We start from the raw sequence: 23,138 nt of genomic DNA on the forward strand, positions 1-23,138 counted from the left end.
GCAGACCAAAAATATTCAGAAAAAAAAAGAATGATTGCGTCTGTACTGAACATGTGCAGACTTTTTTCTTGTCATTTTTTTCCCTGAATAATACAATATGACAACTATCTCAACAGCATTTACATTGCATTAGGTATTATAAGTAATCAAGAGATGATTTAAAGCGTATGGGAGGATGTGCCTAGGTTGTGTGCAAATACTACACCATTTATATAAGGGACTTGAGCATCCATGGATTTTGGTATCCATGGAGGGCTGGAACCAGTCCCCCACATATACTGAGGGATGACTGTAATTAGAATACCTCAGTTATCCATCACATGTCTAGAATGAAAAAGTAAAGGAATTATTTTGTATTGGTTAGTAAACATAGAAAACATGTTTCTTATTTATTGTTTTCTAATATTTGGTTAATAGTCACTTTTCCTTCCCTTCTTTCTTCACCAGTCTTTACTTCCCAGTCTAAATAGTTACTTGAATAAGGTAGATCCATTGGCTGAATGTGGCTGAATGTAGAAGCCAAATTATTAGAGAGAAGATGAAACAACATGTAGCTCTTGTCTTGTTTTTTTAAAAACAATTTGTGTTAGTCCATTGAAACACCGTAAGTCACAATGACTTTTTTACCCTCAAAATTTTATTAGAAAAATTTCAAACATACAGGAAAAAAAAAAAAAAAAACTTAATAGTGAATACCTGTATGTCCACCACATAAATTCTGCCATTAGCGTTACTTACTTTACTTGCTTTATCAAATATCTGTCTACCTATCCATTCTTCTATCCATTATTAATCCACTTTTTGGAGAGGAATGAATTTCAAATTAAATCGAAGACACCAATATATTTCCTTGCAAATGCTTAAACATATATATCATTTACTAGGTTCAACGATTTCTTTACAGTTTTCTTCTTTTGGCATAAATTTTATACACAATGAGCTGCCCAAGTGAATGTCTATAGAATTTTGTGTGTATTTGTTGAATTTTAAGTGTATATTTGTTGAATATTGACAAAAGTATCTGTCAGTGTAATCCGAATCTCTATCAAAATCTACAATATTTGTCCAAATATTTTTTGTCTTACCTTCTCTCTTTTCTTCTTCTGGGATTCCAGTTATACCTATGTTGAACCTTTCGATATTGTTCTATGGGTCTCTGAGACTTTTTTTTTTTTCAAATATCTTTTTTTCTCTGTTCTTTAGATTCAATAATACTGATCTTTTTTTCAAGTTCACTGTCTCTTCTGTTATCTTTAGTCTGCTGTTAAGCCTATTCACGAATTTTTTATTTTAGACATTGCATTTTAGTTCTAAAGTTTACATTTGGTTTTTTGTTATAGTTTTCCTCTACTGCAATTTCTTATTTTTACATTATTGCAAACCTATTTTCTTTTATGTTTTTAGGCTTTAAAATCTTTATCTGCTAATTTCAGCATCTTGGTCATCTAGGTTTGGATTCTGTGGATTGTCCTTTTTCTTGAAAATAGATCACATTTTCCTGTTTCTTTGTATAAGGAATAATTTGGGGTTGTATTCTTGATACCAATATCAAAAATATTGAATGTTATGTTGTGGAGACTCTAGATTCAGTTATATTCCTCTGAAAAGGTTCCTTCTTTCCTCCCTTTCTCCCTTCCTCCCTTCCTCTCCTCTTTCATCCCTCCCTTCCTCCTTCCCTTTCTCCTTTCCCTCCTGATATGGTTTGGATGTTTGGCCCCACCAAATTCATGTGATTCCCAGTGTTGGAGGTGGTGCCTGGTGGGAGGTGTTTGGATCATGGGGGCAGATCCCTCATGAATGGTGTAGCACCATCCCCTTGGTGATAAGTGAGTTCTAGCTCTGAGTTCATGTGAGATCTGGTTGTTTAAAAGAGCCTGGCACCTCCACTGCCCATCTCTTGCTCCTGCTGTTGCCATGTGATGTGCCTATTCTTTTTTTTGCCTTCTGCCATGATTGTAAGCTTTCTGAGGCCCCAATTAGAAGCAGATGCTTGCACCATGCTTCCTGTACACCCTGCAAAACAGCGAGCAAAGGAAACCACTTTTCTTTATAAATTACCCAGCCTCAGATATTCCTTTATAGTGACACAAACAGACTAACACACCTTCCTTCCCTTCCTCCCTTCCTTTCTTCCTCCCTTTCTTCCACCCTTTTACCAGACAAGTAAACTGGTTGGACTTAAACTACAAATCTTGTCTTGGGTGGCAGCTCTAGGGTGGTAGTTCAGAGATGAGACAGATATTTGAAAAGGCTTTATTTACAGAATTTGAGAATCTCTCCTTTCCAGGATTCCCATCTTACTTTCCTGCAGCTCTGATTTCCTTGAACTCTACTTTGTGCCATTACCTTTTTCCCCAGAGTCAACTCCTGTCCAGATCTGCATTATTTTCTTTTCTTTTTTTTTTTTTTGAGACGGAGTCTTGCTCTGTCGCCCGAGCTGGAGTGCAGTGGCTGGATCTCAGCTCACTGCAAGCTCCGCCTCCCGGGTTCAAGCCATTCTCCTGCCTCAGCCTCCAAAGTAGCTGGGACCACAGGCGCACGCCACCTCGCCCGGCTAGCTTTTTGTATTTTTTAGTAGAGACGGGGTTTCACCGTGTTAGCCAGGATGGTCTCGATCTCCTGACCTCGTGATCCGCCCGTCTCGGCCTCCCAAAGTGCTGGGATTACAGGCTTGAGCCACCGCGCCCGGCCCAGATCTGCATTATTTTCTTTAGTCTTCATTGCCTTCAGGGTTTTTATTTTCTTGCTTTGTTTTAGTTTCAATCTAGAGTTTATTGTTACCTACAAGAGAGTTGGGTCTGCTAGGAGTGATTTTTTAATTTAAATTAAAATTTAAATTAAAATTTGTTTTTTTGAGACAGAGTCTCACTCTGTTGCCCAGGCTGAAGTGCAGTGGCATGGTCTTGGCTTACTGCAACCTCCACCTCCTGTGTTCAAACAATTCTCATGCCTCAGCCTCCTGAGTAACTAGGACTACAGGTGCACGCCACCACACCCAGCTAATTTTTGTATTTATAGAGATGGAGTTTTGTCATGTTGAACAGGCTGGTCTCGAACTCCTATTTTCAAGCATTCCACCCACCTTGGCCTCTCAAATTGCTGGGATTACAGACATGAGCCACCATGCCTGGCCCAGTTTTAATTTTTTAAAGAAGAGAAAAGATGAACCCAGTGCCTGGCCTATCATCTTACTTTGCACATGTCAATAGTGTTTCTCAAAAATAATTTTAAAAAGTTCTGGCTTACAGAATATGTAATCAATTGATCTTTCTCTTTTTTTCATACTTGTTAACAACACTGGGATTAAACCACACAGTCTTATAAGTTGTTTTATCCACACAATATATTGTGAATATTTCATATTTGTTGCTTTTTGATGAATACATAGTATTTCTTCATATGGATATATGATAATTTGTTTAATGCATTTTCTATTATTAAATAATTTTGAGTTTTTACTCTATTATTTTCACAATCAGAAAAAAGATAAGAAATATCCACCTGGCAGTATGTGATAGTTTTTCTTATGTTCTTGACATTGTGCTCACTAGAAAACATTGCTTTTTGAGTTGAATGAGGAAGAAATTGGTTAACTCCTAAATTATAGGTCCACTGAAGAAGTGGTAAAACCATCTGATTTTTATATATTAGAGAGAAAATTACTTTTATTAGAGTCAAGAAAGTAAGGTGGTACCTAATTATAGAAGTTAAATATATGTATGTATGTATGCATATGTGAATTATGGGTTGAGAAAAGAGAAGATTTTGAGTGAATAGGGCAGACTGCTATCAATAATGATTAAAATTGTGTTGCAAGCACAGTCGTGAATCATTTAACAATGGGGATATGTTCCGAGAAATGTTGTTGTTAAGCTATCTTATAATTGCATGGACAATGTAGAGGCACTTACACAAACCTAGATGGTGTAGCCTACTAAACACTTAGGCTATATGGATACCCTATTTCTCCTAGGCTACAGACCTATACAGTATGTTACTATGCTGTACACTATACTGAATACAGTATTCAGTACAGTAAAAGTATGGCATAAAAGATAAAAGATGATACACCTTGTATTAGTCTGTTTTCATGCTGCTGATGAATAACATACCTGAGACTGGGTAATTTATGATGAAAAAGAGGTTTAATGGACTCACAGTTCCATGTGACTAGGAAGGCCTGACAATCATGTCAGAAGGTGAAAGGCATGTCTTACATGGCAGCAGGTAAGAGAGAATGAGAGCCAAGCGAAAGGGGAAACCCCTTATAAAACCATCAGATATAAGACTTATTCACTACCACGAGAACAGTATGGGAGAAACCACCCCTATGATTCAATTGTCTCCTACCAGGTGTCTCCCACAACATGTGGGAATTAGGGGAGCTACAATTCAAGATGAGATTTGGGTGGGGACACAGCCAAACCATATCACTTTGCCCCTGGCCCCTCCCAAGTCTCATGTCCTCACATTTCAAAACAATTATGCCTTCCCAACAGTCCTCCGAAGTCTTAACTCATTTCAGCATTAACTCAAAAGTCCACAGTTCAAAGTCTCATCTGAGACAAAGCAAGTCCCTTCCGCTTATGAGCCTGCAAAATAAAAAGTTAATTACTTCCTAGATACAATAGTAGTGTAGACACTGGATAAATACACCCCTTCCAAATGGGAGAAATTGGCTGAAATGAAGGGCTAAGGGCCCCATGTAAGTCCACAATGCAGCAGGGCAGTCAAATCTTAAAGCTCCAGAATGATCACTTTTGACTCCATGTCTCACATCCAGGTCATGCTAATGCAAGAGGTGGGTTCCCATGGTCTTGGGCAACTCCACCCCTGTGGCTTTGCAAGGTACAGCCTCCCTCCCAACTGCTTTCACAGGCTGGCATTGAATGTCCGTGGCTTTTCCAGGTGCACAATGCAAGCCGTTGGTGGATCTACCATTCTGAGGTCTGAAGGACGGTGGTCCTCTTCTTACAGCTCTACTAGGCAGTGCCCCAGTGGGGACTCTATGTGGGGGCTTCAACTCCACTTTTCCCTTCCACACTGCCCTAGCAGAGGTTCTCCATGAGGGCCCTACCCCTACAGCAAACATCTGCCTGGACATCCAGGCATTTCCGTACATCCTCTGAAATCTAGGCAGAGGTTCCCAAACCTTAATTCTTGACTTCTATGCACCTGCAGGCTCAACCACGTGGAAGCTGCCAAGGCTTGGGGCTTCCACCCTCTGAAGCCATGGTCTGAGCTGTACCTCGGCTCCTTTAGCCATTGCTGGAGCAACTGGGATGCAAGGCACCAAGTCCTAGGCTGCACACAGCAGGGGGGCCCTGGGCCTGGCCCTTGAAACCACTTTTTCCTCCTGGGCCTCTGGGTCTGTGATGGGAAGGGTTGCTGCAAAGGTCTCTGACATAGCCTAAAGACATTTTCCCCATTGTCTTGATGATTAACATTTGGCTCATTGTCACCTATGCAAATTTCTGCAGGTGGCTTGAATTTCTCCTCAGAAAAATGTGTTTTTTTCTATTACATTGACAGTCTGCACATTTTTCGAACTTTTATGCTGTCTTTTAAAACTGAATGCTTTTAACAGCAGCCAAGTCACCTCTTGAATGCTGTGCTGCTTAGACATTTCTTCCACCAGATACCCTAAATCATCTCCCTCAAGTTCAAAGTTTTGCAAATCTCTACAGCAGGGGCAAAATGCCACCAGTGTCTTTGCTGAAACGTAGCAAGAGCCACTTTTTCTCCAGTTCCCAACAAGTTCCTCATCTCCATCTGAGACTACCTTGGCCTGAATTTCATTATCTATGTCATTATCAGCATTTTGGTCAAAGCCATTCAACAAGTCTCTATGCGGTTCCTAACTTTCCCACATCTTCCTGTCTTCTTCTGAGCCCTCCAAACTGTTCCAACCTCTGCTTGTTACTCAGTTCCAAAGTTGCTTCCACATTTTTGGGTATCTTTACAGCAGCACCCCACTCCTAGTATCAATTTACTATATTAGTCCATTTTCATGCTGCTGATAAAGACATACCCAAGATTAGGTAATTTATAAAGAAAAAGAGGTTTAATGAACTCACAGTTCCACGTGGCTAGGGAGGCCTCACAATCATGGTGGAAGGAAAAAGACACATCTTACATGGTAGCAAGCAAGAGAGAATGAGAGCCAAGCAAAAGTGGAAACCCCTTAAAAAAATAAAACTGTCGGATCACTTGAGACTTATTCACTACCACAAGTACAGTATGGGGGAAACTATCCCCATGATTCAGTTATCTCCCACCAGGTCTCTCCCACAACACATGAGAATTATAGGAGCTACAATTAAAGATAAGATTTGGATGGGGACACAGCCAAGCCATATCACACCTGTATAGGGCATTTACCATGAATGGAGCTTGCAGGGCTGTAAGTTGTCTTGGGTGAGTCAGTGTGTGAGTAGTGAGTGAATGTGAAGACTAGGACATTATTGTATACTACTGTAGATTTTATAAATGCTGTATACTTAGGATATACTAAGTTCATTAAATATATTTCTATTTCTTCAATAATAAATCACCCTTAGCTTACTGTAACTTTTTTACTTTATGAACTTTTTTTTGTTTGTTTGTTTGTTTTGAGACAGAGTCTCACTCTATCGCCAGGCTGGAGTGCAGTGGCACGATCCTGGCTCACTGCAACCTCTGCCTCCCAGGTTCAAGCGATTCTCCTGCCTCAGCCTCCCAAGTAGCTGGGACTACAGGCATGGGCCACCATGCACAGCTAATTTGTATTTTTACTGGAGACGGGATTTCACCATGTTGGCCAGGATGGTCTTGATCTCTTAACCTTATAATCTGCCCACCTCGGCCTCCCAAAGTGCTGGGATTACGGGCGTAAGCCACTGTGCCCGGCCTAAACTTTTAAATATTTTGAAACTTTTCACTTTTTTGTAATAACACTTGGCTTAAATACAAACATAGTGTGCAGCTATACAAAAATATTTATATCCTTGCTCTATAAGCATTTTTCTATTAAAAACTTTTGTTTTACTTCTTGAACTTTTTTGTTAAAAATGTAGACACAAACATCCACATTAGCCTAGGCCTACACATCTTGATGACAATCATTGCCGTGTCAATAGACCATAGGAACTTTTCAGCTTCATTATAATCTTATGGAACCACTGTTGTATATGTGGTCCATAGTTGATCACAGTGTTGTTATATGGAAAATTACTGTAATTTAAACCTTTGTAGATATTAGCTTTATGTCTACGTATTATTCCCAACATGATTATTAACCTTGAAAAGAATTTGACCTATATTTTATCCTTTTTAAATTATGAAATACTATACGCATAGAAAAATGCACAAAACAGAAACATATAGCTCAGTGATTTATTACAAAGCAGAAGACCCATGTAAGTACCACCTAGGTAAAGAAATAGAGTAGCACTAGTAACCCCAAAGCTTTTCTCCATTTTTTTGCCTTTCAGTCACCCTAGAGTGTTCAGTATCACAATTGTTACAATCATGACTCTCTTGCCTTTCTTCTTACCACCTAAGCTCATATCCCTGAATATTGTAGTTTAATTTTTTCTGTTTTCTGAACTTTATATAAAATAAACAATTTATTCAGTCTGTATTCTTTTGTTTATGGTTTTCTCATTCAACATTATGTTTTTGAGATTCATTCAAGTCATTGTCAGTAGTTTTAGTTTGTATGTCTGTGCAGTAAGTGTATATTATAATTTGTTCTGTATTCTAAATGGCATAGTGTACAGTAGTGTTTCTGTGTAGCATACTATAAGGTATTTTTATGTAGTAAGTATATACTACATCTGTTTTACTGTTGATGGGATTTTGAGTTTTCCAATTTTTTGGCTATTATGGGTAATAATACTTATGAACATTCTTATACCTATCTCTGGGTGCATATGTATAAGCATTTCAGTTGTGTATATGTTCAGAATGGCTTGTTGGGTCATAGACTATCAATATCTTCAGCTTTAGAAGAAATTGCCAAACTGTTTTTCCATAGTGATTGTATCAATTTACATTGCCACTAGCAGAGTATGATTGTTTACATTCCTCTACTTTCTTGTCAACATGTGCTATTTTCAGTCTTTTTACTTTTAACCATTCTGGTGAGTGTGTAGTGGTATTTCCTTGGGTTTTCAGCTTATTTTTTCCTCATGACTAATGAGATTGATAGTCTGTCTTCTGAAGTGCCTATTAATGTCTTAAGCCAATTTATATATAGTCTCTTCTGTCTTTTTCTTAAATTGATTTGTAGGCATTCCTCGTGTATTCTGGATATGAGCCCTTTATGGCCATACCACCCTGAATGCTCCTGATCTCATCTGATCTCCGAAGCTAAGCAGGGTCAGGCCTGGTTAGTACTTGGATGGATATGAGCCCTTTGCCAGTTATGCTTGTTGCATATATCGTCTTGCACTCTGTGGGTTACCTTAAAAAATCTTTGACAAATGGGAATTTTAAATTTTAATGCAGTTCAGTTTATTAAAATATGTCTATGATTAGGCTGGGCGCAGTGGTTCATGCCTGTAATCCCAGCACTTTGGGAGGCTGAGGCAGTGGATGACTTGAACCTAGGAATTCAAAACCAGCCTGGCCAACGTGGTGAAACCCCATCTCTACTAAAAATACAAAAAATTAGGCAGCATGGTGGCGGGTGCCTGTAATCCCAGCTACTTGGGAGGCTGAGGCAGGAGAAGAGCTTGAACCCAGAAGGTAGAGGTTGTAGTGAGCCAAGATTGTGCCACTGTATTCTAGCCTGAGCAACAGAGTGAGAATCACCTTCAATAAATAAATAAATAAATAAATAAATGAAATTGTATATATGATTGATGCTCTTTATGTTCCATTTAAGAAGTGCTTCCCTGTCCTAAGGTCATGATAACTTTCTTATAAGTTAACCTGAATATAGAAGCTTTATTGGTTTGCCTGTAATATTTAATTTAGATCTACAATCCCCACGGAACTAATTTTTTGTGAATATGTTTAGTTGAATGCAGGCTTATTTTTTCCCTATTGATATCCAATTGTCTTATCACCTTTTAGTGAAAAGATCATTCTTGTGCAGTGCCACCTTAATGATAAATTAAGTGTTCATGAAATGGGTATCTGTTTCTGGGTCTTCTCTTCTTTACCATTGATCTCTTTTTCTGCCACTTACCAATATTGTATTCCTAATTCCCAGTAGAGCAAATCTTTCAGTCTTGTTTTTCTTCTTAAAGATTAAGTTTTTGGTTATTTTTGGTCTTTAGTGTTTCCATATAAATATTTTTAATTTTTATTTTTGCTATTTGATTTCCAACTTAATTGCATTGTAGTAAGAAAATGTACTTTGTATGATTTCAATCCTTCCAAATTTGAGAGTTTCTTAGTGTATCTCAGCATGTGGTCAATTTTAATAAATGTTCTACGTCTTCTTGAACAGGATATATCCCCCCCCACACCCAATCTTGTAATTTAAAAGATGTTCTATATACAAGTAGAAAAATAAGAGGAAACTCAGATCACAAAATGGGGCAAAGAAAAATGCCAGAAATATACCAAATTGTCTTAAGTGCAGGCTTCATGGCTGATCCTTGGCATAATACTTCACACAGAACTCCGTAAATATGTGCTGATATTTTTAGCTATCAAAGGCATGTGATTTAGTATTACTTGAGACAAAATATTTTTTCTTTTGCCCTGGGTGTACCAGCTGTTAGCTAATAACTCCAAGAAAAGGATATTATAAACTTTTAGAAACATTTGCTTTCAGCATCTGCCAGAGCATCTTTTGGAGATCGAAAGGTAGAACTTTCCAGTTCATCCCAGCACGGACCCAGCTATGATGTGTATAACCCATTCTATATGTATCAGCACATTTCACCTGATTTGAGTCGACGCTTTCCTCCCCGTTCAGAAGTGACGAGACTGTATGGATCGGGTATGAAAATTTTTTCTGCTTTCCTCTTCATGTTTCTCTTTAAGAAATTTAGAAATCAAATCTAAGATCTGGGAATAAATGGTTCTTACTATTAAAAGCAATTTAAAAATAAGAAAAAAGCAAGCTTCATAAATGTGATAAACATTATGACATCTCTGTAGTATTATGTCTAATATGAAAATTGAAAGGTTAATAAGTTACATCTGTTGGTAGTTCTGCATTCCATTTAATTTTCCTTTTTTGAAAGAAGCTTTGGTTCAAGAGATCTTTTGTACAACATGGAGACTATAGTTAATTATGATATATTCTTGAAAAGTGCTAAGAGAGTGGATATTAGGTGTTCTCAAAACACTTTTTGTTATCATTCAAAAGTGATAACTGTGAGGTAATACGTTTGTAAATTAGCTAGATTTAATCACTCTGCAATGTATATATACTTTAAAACGTTATGTTATTCATGATAAATACATACAACAAAAGAGAAGGGAGTTAGCTGCATACCAGGTACAAGGGAAGAAAACATGAAAAAGCAAGAAGTTTAGTTTTCAGATTATTTTGTCTTTTTGTTGTTTTCAGACAGAGTCTCACTTTGTTGCCCAGGCCGGAGCGCAGTGGTGCAGTCTCAGCTCACTGCAGCATCAACCTCCCAGGCTCAAGTGATTCTCACACCTCAGCTCCTCATCACCGCTGCCCCCTACCCCAGAAGCTGGGACTACAGGCATGTGCCACAACACCTGACTCATTTTTTTGTATTTTTTGTAGAGACGGGGTTTTGCCATGTTGCTGAGGTTGGGCTTGAACTCCTGGGCTGAAGCAATCCTCCTGCCTTGGCCTCCCAAATTGCTGGAATTACAGGCATGAGCCACTGCACCAGCCCAGATTATTTTGTATACATTTCACATGTCATCTGTATATTCATAAACTCTATAACAGCCATTCGTACATAGATATTTGTACTAAATACAGTAATATTTTTTCATTGTCTGTATTCAGTGAAAATGATGAATTTAGAAACTCATGGTGTGATGGGAAATATAAACAAAGAAACTGCTTAAGTGATTATAGAGCTTTTGTAGTTTCACATTTGAGACTGTGTGAATTAGAGTCTACCATGTTCGTCTGTGATCCACAAAATTCTCAATTTTTCAGGATATATATGTATCTATATATATCTCAACCACTGAATTTAGGGTAAGGTATTGAAAATAAAGAGGAAATACTTATTTAAGGGCCTGCCTTGCGTTCACTATTGTGCTTGAATATACAATTGGCATACAAAGTTCCTTTCTTCACAGATCTTACAGTGTAGGAGGGAAACTAAAAATACAGACTAGAAATACAGGAGCACATGGGATTGAGTATTGATTTTTTTAAAAAATTTATTTATTTTTTATTATACTTTAAGTTCTAGGGTACATGTGCATAACGTGCAGGTTTGTTACATAGGTATACTTGTGCCATGTTGGTGTGCTGCACCCATCAACTCGTCAGCACCCATCAATTCATCATTTATATCATGTATAACTCCCAATGCAATCCCTCCCCCCTCCCTCCTCCCCATGATAGGCCCCAGTGTGTGATGTTCCCCTTCCCGAGTCCAAGTGATCTCATTGTTCAGTTCCCACCTATGAGTGAGAACATGCAGTGTTTGGTTTTCTGTTCTTGTGATAGTTTGCTAAGAATGATGGTTTCCAGCTGCATCCATGTCCCTACAAAGGACGCAAACTCATCCTTTTTTATGGCTGCATAGTATTCCATGGTGTATATGTGCCACATTTTCTTAATCCAGTCTGTCACAGATGGACATTTGGGTTGATTCCAAGTCTTTGCTATTGTGAATAGTGCCGCAATAAACATACGTGTGCATGTGTCTTTATAGCAGCATGATTTATAATCCTTTGGGTATATACCCAGTAGTAGGATGGCTGGGTTGTATGGTACATCTAGTTCTAGATCCTTGAGGAATTGCCATACTGTTTTCCATAATGGTCCCACCAACAGTGTAGAAGTGTTCCTATTTCTCCACATCCTCACCAACACCTGTTGTTTCCTGACTTTCTAATGATTGCCATTCTAACTGGTGTGAGATGGTATCTCATTGTGGTTTTGATTTGCATTTCTCTGATGGCGAGTATTGATTTTTAAAAGTAATACATGCTTATTAATAATAAACAATTGCATTACACTTAATACAGAGTATTTACTCTTAGATTATTTTTATTGGATCAAGGAATGGGGAATGTAAAGAGAAAAGTGAATTTTCCCTATTTGATATTTGATGTGGATGTGAAAATGTATTGTTTGATTTATGTTGATTTCTGTTTCGAACAAAAATAAAATAGTTGGAAAAATTTTTTTAAGTTAAATATTTTATTAGAAGGCTTTATCTCTTCTGTAGATTTACACGTAATATTCATGATGTATTGCTGCAGAGATTTAGTTCATGGTAATTAAGTAGAATTCCAGTGTTTCTTAAAAATCTATACTTTTCTCATATCCCTTTGTAGTTTGTGATTTAAGGACCAACAAACTTCCCGGTTCCCCTGGGCTAAGCAAATCTATGTTTGATCTTACAAGCTCACCTCAGCGATTCATCCAGGTGAATTAGCTACATAAATTTAATTATATGTGATAATTTCCTTTCAAATTAAAAATTCAGAAATGTGTGAATTACATTAGGAATATGTTGTATATTTTTTGTAGATGTATCTGTTCTGATATCTGAAGAATAAATAATTGCTATTTCCCATGTGCATTATTTTAGAAAGCTGTTGTTATTTGATTGCTAAAAGGCAGTAGTTTTTCTTTTTTCAATAAATTTTATATCTCAGTTGGTATGCTCTCAGGGAACCTTGAAACAGTTGGTATTTAAAATGGTATAATTAAAAATGCTTATTAATTTAGCTTTTCTTACTGAACATAACCAGCTAGTTATTAAAAATCATATTTCTTTTGAGATGTAGGACTTTATTCACTAATATTAACACTGCATCCTCTTGGTTTTGAAAAGGAATTAAGAATTATTTTGATGTTTTAAAAAATGTTTCTTTTTTATTACAAGTAAGCTGTAATTATTTAAAATTAGGAAATAGAAGTAAGCAAAGTAGAAAGACAAATTCCTGTATTTCCTATAACTCAGAGTAAATGCCATGTGAAAATATTGTCATATGTACTCATGGTCTTGTTTCCATGTGAATATGTATACATATATTTTATAAAATGGAAATATATTCTAGATAATCCTTAATCCTCAACTGAGTTAACTTTTTATAGATTTAAATTTTTATAGCAACAGTTGTTTAACATGCATCAGAATTGTTTGGAGAGCTTGTTAAAACACAGGATGACAGGCTTCATCCCCAGAGTTCTTAATTCAGTAGCTCTGCAGTAGGGCCTGAGTTTGTATTCCTACCAAGTTCCAAATGATACCGATGCTGCAGGTTCAGATGGACTGTGCTTTGATAATTGCAGCTTTACAAGTTTTTCCATAGCAGGCTATTTCTTTTTTTTTTTTTTTTTTTGTTAAAAGTAGTCAGCATTTAATGAATCTCCCTCCACGTGGCTTCAAGCCACCAGGACACAGGCCCCCCCAACACCCTTAATCTTCTCCTCAGCTCTTCTGCTGAAGAATTTAGCCTTCACGATGACAGGCTGCTTTGGGAGCTTTCCCTTTCCCAGAACTTTGTAGTAGCCCGATCGCACCACATCAATGATGGGAGCAGCCCCAGTCTTGTTTTTAGCAGCATTCACCCATGTCTGCTCGCTGACCAAAGTCCACAATTTGTCAAGGTTGACAGTTGGGCAGAAGCTCTGGTTCCTCTTTAAGTGGTAATGCCTCATACCAACTTTCCCAAAGTAGCCTGGGTGGTATTTGTCGAAGTTGATCCGGTGGTGATGCAGACCACCAGCATTACCGCGGCCACCGGGGTGCTTCCGGTGCTTGCCTATGCGGCCGTGGCCGTGGCTCACGTGGTCCCGAAGTTTCCAGGTCTTCCTCAGTCTGGATGGCATGTCGGCAGCCCAGACGAAAAACAGCAGTCTATTTCTAAATAAATTCTCATTTTCATTAATACTCTCAGGTATGAAACCTAAGCAGTAACATCTTTCTCCTTATTATAAAACCGAATCAAAAACAGCAAAGGCTTTCCAGTATATTATCTTGTAAGATGTTTAAGATATTCCTAACAAATGCCAAAACCTTTTTTCTTTTTTACTACCTGTAAGTGGGAAATTCTGACCTGTAACACTGTCAAAATAGCGTGCAGTTTGTTACGAGGATGGATATTGAGGCATATGTATCAGAATCCTTAAGGTTTCATATGCAATTTCTGACTAAAGAATAATTTTATTTATAGAGACATGATTCATTGTCCAGTGTACCCAGTAGTTCTTCTTCAAGGAAAAATTCTCAGGGGAGTAACAGAAGCCTGGGTAAGGAATAAAGTATCCTATTTTTATACTGTTAAGATAATTATTTCTAGTAACTTGAAATTGTATATAAGGTGAAAAACTCTAGATGATTGTATCTACTATGTTGATATAATTAAGTCTAAATAAAACTATGTTTGTAGTGTTATCAGCATATGGATACTCAGGTCACATGGTCCATTTCTGTGTTCAGGTACAAGTGTGACTTTTTAAAAAGTGAAGCAGTTGAGTATCTTTTGTTTGTATTAAAGTGTGCTGGTAAAGGAGCCTCCAGAAGAATACAGTATAAAGACCATATATATATTATTTGGAAAGATTTCTCTTAGTTTTAATGTAAATCCCTGACTGCAATTGGGTTAAGTTTTTAAAACCATGAGACCTTTTTATAGCATATATCTTCCCTCTAGTGCTTCAATAAAAACATTAAAGTGCGATTTTTGTCTTCTTAGATTGTGAACTTTAAAAAATAATTGTAGCATTTAAAAATTGTGCTCTTAAAATTGGATTGTATCAAAGCTTAATTGGGTTAGAAGGATTGCATGGCATTTGAAACATCTTTGTCCTTTTATAATTCAGATACAATTACTCTATCAGGAGATGAAAGGGACTTTGGGAGACTGAATGTGAAATTGTTTTATAATTCTTCAGTAGAACAGATCTGGATCACAGTTTTACAGGTAAATTAGTATAGTTAATACCAGCTTTATTACAAAATTGAATATTTAGACATTGTAAACATTTACTGTTGCCCTTTTCTGGGGAATGGGCCAGTGCCACCTTTGAAATTTGGAATTCTTTAATATTTTTACAGAAAATAGTATTTAATAAAGCATCTAAGAAAAAAAAATCTGTAGTATGATGGAAGTTTGTGTGCTTTTAAGCTCAAGAGGGAAATTGACATGACATCTGGAATATTATATGTCAAAATTTGCTTAATGTGGATGCAACATGAAGTCTCAGTAGACAAGTTTATTTTTATAGTTTTTATCTAAAGTCAGTACCTCAAGAAATACATCAAATGTTTGTATTGTTGGATCCTTTGTAAAATTCAAACTGTATTTTAATTTTTTAGTGCAGAGATTTAAGTTGGCCCTCTAGTTATGGAGACACTCCTACTGTTTCTATAAAAGGAATACTTACATTGCCCAAACCAGTGCATTTCAAATCTTCAGCCAAGGAAGGTTCCAACGTAAGTGGCTGTTTGTGTTTGAATTTCTTTTCTGTTTTTCTTATATTTGTCACTTTTACCCGTGTAAATAAATCAGAATAAGAAAGTCTTTTATCTCAGGGAAACTACAACTATGTATTGTTGCTTTTTCAAGACAATTTTGAATCTCAAAAATATTTGATATTTCATTGTCTAGTATTAAGATGCATTTAAAAAGAATATCTTATTCACTAGAATATATAGAAGATGAACAATATCTAAGAAACCTATTTACTTTTCTTGTGTGAAAGGAAATAAATCTTGGCTTCTCCTTTCCCCAACCCACTTTGGCTTTGAAAAATAATTTCATGATTGCAATGAATTTCTTTTGAATACTTCCAATTAGTATAACAGAAGGACTTACGATCCTGAGTTTGGTTTTGTGGATTCTAGATTTTACATTAATTTACATACATGTTCGTTTCTGTCATTTGTTATAGGTTAAAAGACTATTGTTTTTCTATGCAAATGAAAATATATCTTCTAAAAGACATCATTTTAAAATAATATTCAAATGACTAATAAACATAAAAAGTTTCTTCTCACTATTAATCATAGAAATACAAATTTAAATTGCATATTGCTTTCTGTTTCTTCCTCTTTCTTTCTTTCCTTTCTTCTTAGAATTAGGAAAAATTTTACAGGTATTCTAGAGCATACAACTTCTTAGAAATTATCTTGACACTACATGTCAAACCTTAAAATATTTACACTTTTAAACAGTAATTCTGCTTTGAAACTGGAAATTATTTTTGTGGAAATAATCTAAAATACAAACAAAAATATATAAAATATTCTTGGAAGTTTTGTTTGAAGAAAAATTGAAAAAAGTCCAAACATGTCATACAGAGGAATGGTTGAAAAACCTAATGGTGTACCTATGTGCATTGGTTTCCTAGGGCTACCATAACACAGTCTGGGTGACTTACAGCAACAGAATTTTCTCTCTTGCAGCTTTGGAGAAAGTCCAATATTAAAATGTCAGCAGTGTTGATTCCCTCTCTAAGGGAGAATCTGTTCCATGCCTCTCTTCCAGTTACTGTGATGGCCAGCAATCCTTAACATTCCCTGGCTTTTAGATCACTCCAGTCTCTGCTTCTGTCTTCACATGGCATTATACCTGTGTTCTGTGTATTCACATGGCCATCTTCTTAAAAGGATACCAGTCATTAGGGGTCCACCCTACTTCAGTATTACCTTTTCTTAACTTCACTGATCACATCTACAGTGACCTTCTTTCCAAATGAGTTCACATTCTGAGATGCTGGGGCTCAGGACTTCAATATATCTTTTTTAGAAGGGTGTAATTCAGCCCATAACACCATATGATAGAAACCTAGGTAGCTATGAAAACTAATGTTAAGGAAGAGTTTTTAAGGAGCTGGAAAAACATTTTTAATAAATGAAAAAGACAATGATCAAAATTGGGGTGTGTGTGTATGTGTATAGATATATGAATGTGTATATGTATATATTACGATCTCACTTTATGAAAATATGCATCATCGAAAGTCTAGCTAAAAATAAACCTTAACTCATTATAACCTTGACACTCATAGATGACTACTTTCTAAATTAAACAATTTTACTTTTTGATTTTCAAATAAAACTAATTTAGCTTAGGAAAAGTTAGGAAAAATGTTCCCATATTAAGACTTGTATGGAATCTTTCATTTTGCAATTTTATTATTACATATAAAGTTGTTTGGGAGACTCCTCTTTGGCAAAATATGGAAAGTGTGAAATGAAGCATCACACTTACTTAATTTGTAAGCTCATTAAACATTTTGTGTGTAATATATAATTGGCTTGATTCTATGGCTTGAGACTCTAAAAGAAAAAGATAGCTCAGTAGTCGTGAGACCCCCAGAAAGACAATTCTGGCTATACAGAGAGACATAAGCTATTACAACAAGAGTAACAATTTGGGCACAGTATAGGCATACTTCGGAGATACTGTAGATTCAGTTCCAGACCACCACACTAAAACGAACATTGCAATAAAACAGATCACATGAGTTTTTTGGTTTCCCAGTGCATACAAAAGTTATCTTTATACTGTAGTTCATTAAGTGTGCAATAGCATTATGTCTAAAATAATTTACACACTTTAGTTTAAAATACTTTATTTCTAAAAAATGTTAGTGATCATCTGAGTCTTCAGAAAGTTGTAATCTTTTTGCTGGTGGAAGGTTTTGCCTTGATGTTGATGGTTGCTGAATGATCAGGGTGGTGGCTGGTGAAGGTTGAAGTAGCTGTGGCAATTTCTTAAAATAAGACAACAGTGAAGTTGACCACATCTATTACTCTTCCTTTCACAAAAATGTTCCCTGTAGTATGTGATGCTGTTTGATAGCATTTTATCCACAGTAGAACTTCTTTCAAAATTGGATTCCATCCTCTCAAACCCTGCTATTGCTTTTCAGCTATGTTTATGTAATATTCTGAATCCTCTGAATTCATTTCAACAATGTTCACAGCATCTTCACCAGGAGTAGATTCCATCTCCAGAAACTACTTTCTTTGCTTATGTGTAAGAAGCAACTTCTTATCTGTTCATATTTTATCATGAGATGGCAGCCATTCAATTGCATCTTCAGGATCCACTTCTAATTCTAGTTCTCTTGCTGTTTCCACCACATCTGCAATTACTTCCTCTGCTGAAATCTTGAATCCCTCAAAGTCAGCCATGAGAGTTAGAATAAACTTCTTCCAGATTACTGCTAATGTCCTTATTTTGACCTCTTTTCATGCTTCATGAATTTTCTTAATGGCATCTAAAATCCTGAATCCTTTCTAAAAAGTTTTCAATTGCTTTTGCCTAGGTCCATCAGAGGAATCACTATTTATGGCAGTGATAGCCTTACAAAATTTATTTTTTAAGTAATAACACTTGCAAGTTGATCCATTGGATGCAGAATGGATATGTCTTCAGACATGAAAATAAATAACATTCATCTCTGTATACATCTCTGTCAGGGCTCTTGGGTGACGAAGTACATTGTCAATGAGAAATAATGTTTTGAAAGGAATCTTTTTTTTTCTTTGAGCAGTAGATCTCAATGGTAGACTTAAAATATTTAGTAAACCATGCTATGCTTTAAACAGATATGCTGTTATCCAGGCTTTGTTGTTCCATTTATAGAGCACAGGCAGAGTTAATTTAGTGTAATACTTAAGGGCCCTAGAATTTTTTTTTTTTTTTTTATACTTTAAGTTCTAGGGTACATGTGCATAACGTGCAGGTTTGTTACATATGTATACTTGTGCCATGTTGGTATGCTGCACCCATCAACTCGTCAGCACCCATCAATTCATCATTTATATCATGTATAACTCCCAATGCAATCCCTCCCCCCTCCCTCCTCCCCATGATAGGCCCCAGTGTGTGATGTTCCCCTTCCCGAGTCCAAATGATCTCATTGTTCAGTTCCCACCTATGAGTGAGAACATGCGTTGTTTGGTTTTCTGTTCTTGTGATAGTTTGCTAAGAATGATGGTTTCCAGCTGCATCCATGTCCCTACAAAGGACACAAACTCATCCTTTTTTATGGCTGCATAGTATTCCATGGTGTATACGTGCCACATTTTCTTAATCCAGTCTGTCACAGATGGATATTTGGGTTGATTCCAAGTCTTTGCTATTGTGAATAGTGCCGCAATAAACATACGTGTGCATGTGTCTTTATAGCAGCATGATTTATAATCCTCTGGGTATATACCCAGTAGTGGGATGGCTGGGTCGTATGGTACATCTAGTTCTAGATCCTTGAGGAATTGCCATACTGTTTTCCAAAACAGTAAGTGAGTGTTGGCTTCAACTCAAAGTGACTGATTGCATTAGCCCCTAACAAGAGAGTCAGCCTAGTCCTTTGAAGCCTTGGAGTCAGGCATTGACTTCTGTGTAACTGTGAAAGTCCTAGATGGCATCTTCTTCCAACAGAAGGCTCTTTTGTCTACATTGAAAATCTGTTGTTGAATGTAGCCACCTTCTTAGCTAGATCTTCTGAATAACTTGCTGCAACTTCTACATTAGCACTTGCTGCTTCACCTTGCACTTTTATGTTTTGGAGACTGTTTCTTTCCTTAAACTTCATGAACCAACCTCTACTAGCTTTTAGTTTTTCTTCTTTAGCTTCTTCACCTCTCTCAGCCTTCATAGAATTGAAGAGAAGTAGGACCTTGCTCTGAATTAGGTTTTGGCTTAAGGGAATGTTGTGGCTGATTTGGTTTTCTGTCCGGACAAATAAAACTTTCTCCACATCAGCAATAAGGCTGTTTCACTTTCTTACTTGTGTGTTCACTGGAGTAGTACATTTAATTTCCTTCAGTAATTTTTTCCTTTGCATTCACAACTTGACTAAGTGATATAAAAGGCCTAGCTTTTGGTCTGTCTCGGCTTTCGACATATCTTCCTCACTAAGCTTAGTCATTTCTAGCTTTTGATTTAAAGTCAGAGATATACGTTTGTTCCTTTCAGTTGAACACTTAGAGGGCGTTTTCGGGTTATTAATTGGCCTAATTTCGACATTGTTGTGTCTTAGGAAACAGGGAGGCCTGAGGAGAGGGAGAGAGATGGAACAGCTGGTTGCCAGAGCCATCAGAACACACACATTTATTGATTAAGTTGCCCATCTTATATAGGTGTGGTTTGTGGCACTCCAAAACAATTGCAATAGTAATATCAAAGATCACTGAGCACAGGTCACCATAACAGATATAATAATAATGAAAAAGTGTGAACTATTGTGAGAATTACCAAAATGTGACAGAGACATGAAGTGAGCACATGCTGTTAGAAAAATGACACTGATAGACTTACTCAACACAGTGTTGCCACGAACGTTCAATTTGCAAAACATGTAATGTCTATGAAGCATATTAAAGCAAAGTACAGTAAAATAAGGTATGCCTGTATTCAAAATATTTATGCTAGTTGCCCGGATATCTTGCCTTTTCAAAAGGAATAAAAGCTCCTTTCTAAATGTATGCATTAAAGATGGAAAGAAGGAAGTGTATGGCAAAGAACAGTCTAGTGTCAAGAACATGTTAGCCCATAGTAAGCCAAGGATTTAAAAATATTAAAAGTAACAAGAGCATTTAAAAATGTTCTGAGGCTGGAAAACACTGACTTGCTGACTGAGATGGGTGATTAAGAGAGAAGGTATAATTTCAAACTCATATTTTCCTTTGTCTTCTCTATCAAGAAGTTAGTTTTTCAGATAGGAAAGGGTGGAACAAATGTCACCAAAAAGGAAACTGAAGCCTAAGATAGATGGGAAGATTCATTAGACAAAAAATAACTCCTTTAAAGAAATAATTCAAGTTTCTTTATGTGAACAAGTTAGATACTGTGAACAAGAGAGTGCTTGCATATGAGATTCTTGCACTGCTCTCCTGAACTGTTGAAGAATGGTGATGATGACAGGGAAGATGCCAGAACCAAAGATGGAAAAACAATTAATTTTCAAAAAGGGAAAAAGCTGTATTGTGGTGAGCATGGTGTTGATATGACCCAAATTCCTAAATAATTTAAAGGATGATTTGTTAAATTAAGAAAGGGAGTATCCAGGATAAACTCTAGAAAAGCAAGTCATTGCCATTCTTATTTTCACTCACATTAAAAAGATGTTTTGTTGTAAAAAGAATTAAATATACCTTTTCTAAATATAAAATAAAATATTATTTTGTATTGGCATATAAGCCTTTTATTTATATATTTTGTGTTTTCTTGTTTTTTTTTAAAGGCTATTGAATTTATGGAAACGTTTGTATTTGCTGTTAAACTTCAAAGTCTACAAACCGTAAGGCTTGTATTTAAGATTCAAACCCAGACTCCCAGGAAGAAAACCATTGGAGAATGCTCAGTATCACTCAGAACCCTTAGCACACAGGAAATGGATTACTCTTTGGATATAACACCACCTTCAAAAATTTCTGTAAGTGATAATAGTATGTTAAGAGTATTTCATACTTTTAGAATTATTTGGTGGATGGGTTTTTTGTTAGAAGATAACCTGAATAGAATATTAGAGGATCTGGAAGGCTCTCAAGTAGCAATAATATTATTTCCAAATGATATTTTAGAAATTATTGATAAAGTGTTAACAGAACTGTTTTCTTTCTCTGTTGGAAAATAACCTCAGGGTTACCTTCTCCTAGCACATTTCTTATTAATATTTTATACTTCAGGGAAAATAACTTTCAGGTATGACTAACCTTTTTTTTAAAGATTTTTTAGGTAGCTGATAACTTAGGAAAAACAAAAAAGAATCATAAATTCCAAACTCAATCAGAGATTGCCCTGAAATAGATTAGAAAAGTTGTTTTAACCATGAGTAAGCTATATGGCAGCTCATAAATTGATTAGAAGATTTTACAGCTGATTTTTTTTTTTTTTTTTTTTTTTGGTAAAAAGCTTTATTGCCTAATGGTGCTGATTGGGACCTGCTCTTTGCTTCTCTCAGCAAACTGAACACTGTTTTTAAATTGTTTAGGAATTTCTAATTAAATTGTATAGATCAAATGTTAGGATAAATACTTACAAAAATCAGTCTTAAGCTTTTATAAGGTCAAACGTATATGTGATTTTAAATTTATATGGGATTTATATTTTACCTTTTTCCAAAAGTATTTAAGGTGCCTGGAAGTGCTTCTTAACTCTGGATACACATTAGAATCATCTGGGAGCTTTAAAAAAATGCCCATACATAAGCTAAAAAAAATCAGAATTTTGGGGGATATGGGGCAGAAACATGTTTCCTTCCTTCCTTCCTTCTTTCCTTTTCCCTCTCCTCCCCTCCCCTCCTCCCTTCCCCTCCCCTTTCCCTTCTCTTCCCTTCCCTTCCCTTCCCTTCCTTTTTGTGAGGAAGAAAGACAGCTCTGTAGCCCAGCATGGAATGCAGTGCGCAATCACAGCTCACTACCTTCTCCATCTCCCAGCCCAAGCAATCGTCCAACCTCAGCCTCCTGAGAAGCTAGGACTACAGGCATACCACGATGCCCGGATAATTTTTAAAAATTTTAGTAGAGATGAGGAGTCTCGCTATATTGCCCATTCTGGTCTCAAACTCCTGAGTTCAAACAATCCTCTTGCCTCGGCCGCCCGAAGTGCTGGGATTGCAGGCATGAGCCACTGTGCCCAGCCTTGACTATTATTCTTTATCTCAACCCCCAATGTGCTGTTCTGTAACTATGACAGGAGTTTGTCACTGGCATATTTGACACTAGCTTAGTAGGTAGTAATCTGCAGCCATAGTTTACAGAAAGCACAAATACACTATTTAAATAGATAATTCATATATTAAAACGTTAAAAACAGAGTATATAAGAAGAGAACTCTGGGATTTTCTGGGGAATTGAGACATTATTATCTGTGTTGGAAAATATGAATGAATAATTATGGCTAAATTTCTACTAAATCATATTTCATGTATCAGAGATCTTATAAATATTTGTGTATTTTCTGAATGCCAGGTGCTAGGGTTATAGACTGATACCCTGAAAGAAGAGTGTTCGGGCTATACTGGACCAGTGAGTTTATGTTAATAAGTGTGAATGTTTCAT

General features: G+C 36.5%; 2 protein-coding genes across 3 annotated transcripts in view; one reads left to right on the forward strand and one right to left on the reverse strand.

Moving 5' to 3' along the window:
- Positions 1-23,138, forward strand: part of TC2N (tandem C2 domains, nuclear) — a 57,754-nt gene that overhangs the window by 24,711 nt on the left and 9,905 nt on the right. Inside the window, exons 4-9 of one of the 2 annotated variants that reach the window (XM_011949405.1) lie at positions 9,770-9,937; positions 12,445-12,536; positions 14,293-14,368; positions 14,942-15,042; positions 15,438-15,554; positions 21,320-21,511. In XM_011949405.1, the coding sequence (XP_011804795.1) occupies positions 9,770-9,937; positions 12,445-12,536; positions 14,293-14,368; positions 14,942-15,042; positions 15,438-15,554; positions 21,320-21,511 (746 nt within the window). The remainder of the gene's footprint in view (positions 1-9,769; positions 9,938-12,444; positions 12,537-14,292; positions 14,369-14,941; positions 15,043-15,437; positions 15,555-21,319; positions 21,512-23,138) is intronic. The other variant, XM_011949406.1, reaches the window with a different exon arrangement.
- LOC105517043 (60S ribosomal protein L27a-like) lies at positions 13,460-13,964 on the reverse strand. The gene has a single exon (XM_011949404.1). The coding sequence runs from the start codon at positions 13,946-13,948 to the stop codon at positions 13,502-13,504; it is 447 nt and encodes a 148-aa protein (XP_011804794.1). The 5' UTR covers positions 13,949-13,964; the 3' UTR covers positions 13,460-13,501.

This window comes from Colobus angolensis, unplaced genomic scaffold, assembly GCF_000951035.1.
Source record: "Colobus angolensis palliatus isolate OR3802 unplaced genomic scaffold, Cang.pa_1.0 Scaffold3, whole genome shotgun sequence".
NCBI lineage: Eukaryota > Metazoa > Chordata > Mammalia > Primates > Cercopithecidae > Colobus > Colobus angolensis.